The sequence below is a fragment of the Octodon degus genome, unplaced genomic scaffold (genome assembly GCF_000260255.1).
Source record: "Octodon degus isolate 3935 unplaced genomic scaffold, OctDeg1.0 scaffold00054, whole genome shotgun sequence".
NCBI lineage: Eukaryota > Metazoa > Chordata > Mammalia > Rodentia > Octodontidae > Octodon > Octodon degus.
In genome coordinates, this window is record NW_004524630.1 from 6,622,695 (window position 1) to 6,627,166 (window position 4,472).

At 51.1% G+C, this 4,472-nt stretch overlaps 1 protein-coding gene across 1 annotated transcript in view; it reads left to right on the plus strand.

Annotated features, from left to right (window-relative positions):
- St18 (ST18, C2H2C-type zinc finger) overlaps positions 1-4,149 on the plus strand; it is a 71,961-nt gene extending 67,812 nt beyond the window's left edge. The window contains exons 20-21 of the mRNA XM_012515214.1: positions 1,222-1,365; positions 4,009-4,149. Of these exons, the coding sequence (XP_012370668.1) occupies positions 1,222-1,365; positions 4,009-4,149 (285 nt within the window). The remainder of the gene's footprint in view (positions 1-1,221; positions 1,366-4,008) is intronic.
- The last annotated feature ends 323 nt before the right edge of the window (positions 4,150-4,472 follow it).

The window sequence follows — 4,472 nt, forward strand, 5'->3', positions numbered from 1 at the left end:
AAGTCCAAGAGTTTTGAAACAGTAATAATAATTATTTACCAAGTCAGAAGGAAAAGAGTGAGACCGCCTGGGAGGCCTCGGGTCCTTCTGTCTCTCCCAAGTGAGAGACGCTTTATCACTGTAGTGGTAAAGAATGATGTATGCAGAAAGTTCACCCAGTGCCAATCCCTGGTGGCGAGAAAACCTGGAGATCGGGGAGTGGCAGAAGGGGGGACATCTAGCTGGGTGTGGGCGAGTCACCAGGGCAGGTCCCCAAAGTGACTGCAGGCCGCTTGCAGGGCCATACTGGACCAGGGCATGGTCCGCAGTGCTTATTCCAGAGTGTAGAGCTGTTGTGGGACTTTGGGCTCAACCACAGAGCCATCGTGCTTCACTTCCATGCTGACCTGTGTTGAAGAGATTCACTGTGGGGCTGTGGAAGGATGGGCCAAGAGGCTCCGGGGCAGAGGCAGACACGGGCCCACCTGGGGGGCAGTGACCCATGGGGGAGCGGTGGCCCCATCTGGGAGATGGTGAAGGAGATGCCCGGCTGGGGGAGGGCAGAGAGAAGGGGGCGGGGAGAGAGAGAGACAGACAGACAGACAGACAGAGACAGACAGAGAAACAGACACACACACAGACAGAAAGAGAGACAGATAAGAAGAGACAGAGACAAAAGACAGATAAGAGAGAGACAGAGAGAGAGAGAGAGAGACAGACAGACAGACAGAGACAGACAGAGAAACAGACACACACAGAGACAGAAAGACAGATAAGAAGAGACAAAAAGACAGATAAGAGAGAGAGACAGAGAGAGAGACAGAGAAACAGACACACACAGAGACAGAAAGAGACAGATAAGAGACAGAGACAAAAAGACATAAGAGAGAGAGAGAGAGACAGAGAGAGACAGAGAGATAGAAAGAGACAGAGAGAGGCAGAAACAGAGACAGACAGAGCCAGCGTAGCGACGCCAGGACGTCTGAGCGACAGTCCGCGCCCTCAGCCCGCGTGAGGAGCAGCGAGGGGCAGTCGCTGAGACCTGCCGCGGGCGTCTGGGCTCCCGCCACGTTACCACGCGGAGAATCTGGACCTGCCGCGTGTGGCCACGTGCGCGCCCACCACCGCAAGCTGAGAAAGCCACCCTCGCTCCTAGCCGACGCGGCGGTGCGTGCGGGCGCTCCGGCCTCTGCCGCACCGTGCGAGCCCAGCTCTCACCTTCCCAGGCCGTTTCGGTTCTAGATCACGTCGATGGAGAGCAGCCTGAAGACCATCGAGGAGGAGAACAAGCTCATCGAGCAGAGCAACGAGAGCCTGCTGCGGGAGCTGGCGGGCCTGAGCCAGGCGCTCATCTCCAGCCTCGCCGACATCCAGCTCCCGCAGATGGTAAGCGGGCGTTGCGGAGGGCCGCGTCCCCGGGCCGCTGGGGCCGTCCCTGAGTGCGCAGGGCCAGCCGCGGGCGCCTGCCAACAGCCGGGGAGTTAGTGCGCGCCGCCGTGTTCTCCCTTGCAGCCCTCTCCGCAGCCGGGAGGCACGCACCCTGAGGCCACATTAGGCCCAGGGTATTCCTAAAGGCGAAGGGCACTTAAAGATGAAGGTGTGCCAGGCTGAGGGGTATGCACTTCTGTGCTCAGCCACTCAGGAGGCTGAGGCAGGAGGATCGCAGGTTCAAAGCCAGCTTGGACAAGTTAAGGGATCCCAAAAGAAAGGAAGAAAAAAGAGGGAAAGAGGAAAGGGGGGAGAGAGAGAGAGAGAGAGAGAGAGAGAGAGAGAGAGAGAGAGAGGCCTTATTTGAACCTTGTTTATAGTATAACATGAAAACGAAATACATTTTCAAGTAGAAGTTGCCATGGCTCACAAAATCTGCAACTCAACCTTCTGCATCATTCCCCCAATTCAAGAACGACAAGAAGCTTAATCCCAGCAAATTTGGTGTTTTGTTATACATGAATATGAAGAAGAAACCTCAGTTCTCCCCATACAGAATAGAAAGCACAAGTGTGAGCGACACGTCCTCATCTCCAAGCTCTATACGTTTCTTAAGGTTTGTGACCGTGAAGGCTTTATTAAAATTAGATTCTTCCCCATCATCATAAATGTAAATAAATCTGAGGAGGAGAGGTTACATTGTGGAATATTTTCAAAGTCTTCAAAGCATGTACTCTTAGAATATTTAGTTAGTTAGTTAGCACAGGGTCTCACTGTTAGATTGGCCTCGCCGTGATCCTCCTGTTTCCAGCCTCCCGCGTGCTGGGATTACGGGCGTGCACCACCACGCCCGTCTCCATCATCCTCTCAGCACACCCCGGGGCAACACTGACATAGCAGGCCAGGGACTGCAGCCCGGCCGCTCCGCTCTGCCTCAGCAGGCATTTTAGTCCACTGGGCTAACTGACCGATTCTTAGAATAAATTTTTTAAGATGCCAATTTTATGTATAAAATGGATCAAAGAAGCAGCAGTGTGATGAAAAAACACAGTTTTGCTTGAAACAGTAAATCCCTCCACCTCCCCAACTTCCTTGCATGGAGCCTTTATCTTAACCAATTCCAGAAGGCCTTTGTGACCAGAAAACCCAATGATATAACAGTAGGCACAAAGGGAGATAGATTTTTATGGCTATATGAAGGTAATTATTAGATATTGCTATAATTACCATTTCTTATAACTTGCAAACTCACACTTCAAGTGTGCATTCTTTAAGCTGCTCTTCTTTCCTCATGCGTTGAGGGACTTAGATGCCACACACGCTCACCCGTGCCTGGCACAGTCCAGTGGGGCCTTGTGCGGCTGCTTGCACAAAATGTTCCCGAGACACCAGAGACGGTGCTGGCATTCGCATTCCACAGCGCCAAAAATCATGGCTGAGCTGCCATCACAGAAGCCAGGCTTCCAGCTGGCATGAGTTGGGGGCTCGGACTTCCTGGTGTGACCTTTATCAGCCCTGCCCCCCTCCTCTTCCCTTTTGTAGTTTCTCCAAGACACACACAGCACAGCAAGGCAGAAACTGAAAGCAAATGGAAAATCACATTCACATAGTACTAATAACTGAGTGTAGCGCTTCGCTAAGCCCAACTAAATCATCTTAAAATTTAGAAAGGTTTCTGTCCTAGTCACACTCCTCATTGCTGGGACAAAATATGTGACATAACTTAGAGGAAGAAAGAACTTTGGCTTATGATTTGGCCTGCTAGCTCCAAGGCAGCAAGGAGGGTCTGGCGGAAGAAAGCTGCTCACATTATGGCGAATAGGAAGCAGAGTGCAAAAAGTCCTTTCTTCCAAAGCCCTCATGAGATGAGGAATCTGCATTATTTTTCAAAAAGTGGAAAAACAGAGGCACCAGCAACAGCGAGGTGGCAGCCCCTTTGTGTCTCTCGTTTCTTGTCACACAAGCATGCAACGTACACGTAGCCGGCATGTGCGGTCTTTGAAGTATCACGTTAGCTGCAGGCAGGAGACACTAAAACTCCGAACAGGATAACGGTGGAAACATCTTGACTCTGGGACGCTGATGTTCTGCCTGAAGAGGTGCGAACTGGAAGTGTACACTGCATGCTGCTACAGACGAAAAGTGGCCAAGAGGGAGTCTGAGGAGGAGATAGAAAAGCTGCCCATCGCCCCTGGGCAGGGAGCAGCTTGCTCGTAGCTTAAATGCCAGCCTGAGATGTTAAAGGACTCCCTTGGCACAAGCAAACCTTCTATCCCGGCCTCACCAGGCTCCGTCCTCCAACACAGATCTCCTGGGCTGGGCACGTGCAGCCGAGGCCAAGTGTCCTCCAGGAGGTCGTGTAGTACTGAGCAGTCCAGCCCTGCAGCCAAATACACCTTGTCTGGCTCTGACCCTCAGTATACTTCATGACCCCCATGAATGGACAGAGAACAAGTGTCCAACATGCCCCAGTCTTTCTCCCTATGCCCCCAAGCTTGAGCAGCCCTGTGAATCCTTGTCTGCCTTCCCACGTTCTTCCTTGTCACTTGCTCCCCCTTCGCCTGGTCTGAACCTGGTTCAATGTGTTTTATCTCCATTCAGGGACCTATCAGTGAGCAGAACTTCGAAGCATATGTAAATACACTCACGGACATGTACAGCAATCTGGAACGGGACTATTCCCCGGAATGCAAAGCTCTACTGGAAAGTATCAAACAGGCAGTGAAGGGTATCCACGTGTAGGATCGCGGTGCTTCCGGCAACGGGGATCACCAACCGCCGTGAGCTCCAGATCGATCTGCCAGAAGCGCCGGCGCTGCGAGGCCCGGAGGTTGCCGACTGCATTACAGACGCAACGTTGCACTATTTCCCCCAGCCGACATAAAAAGGAAAGAAAAACTATGATAGACTCTTTAGATGAAAAGCAATGCAGTCAATTATTAGATCTTATTTATTTTCCTATGTTTTTCCTTTTATTTCTTCATTGCACTCTTTCTTTTGTAAAGTATATGTAAAATAAATGTGACATTTTTATATTTTATTTATTACTAATCAGAGAATTTTTT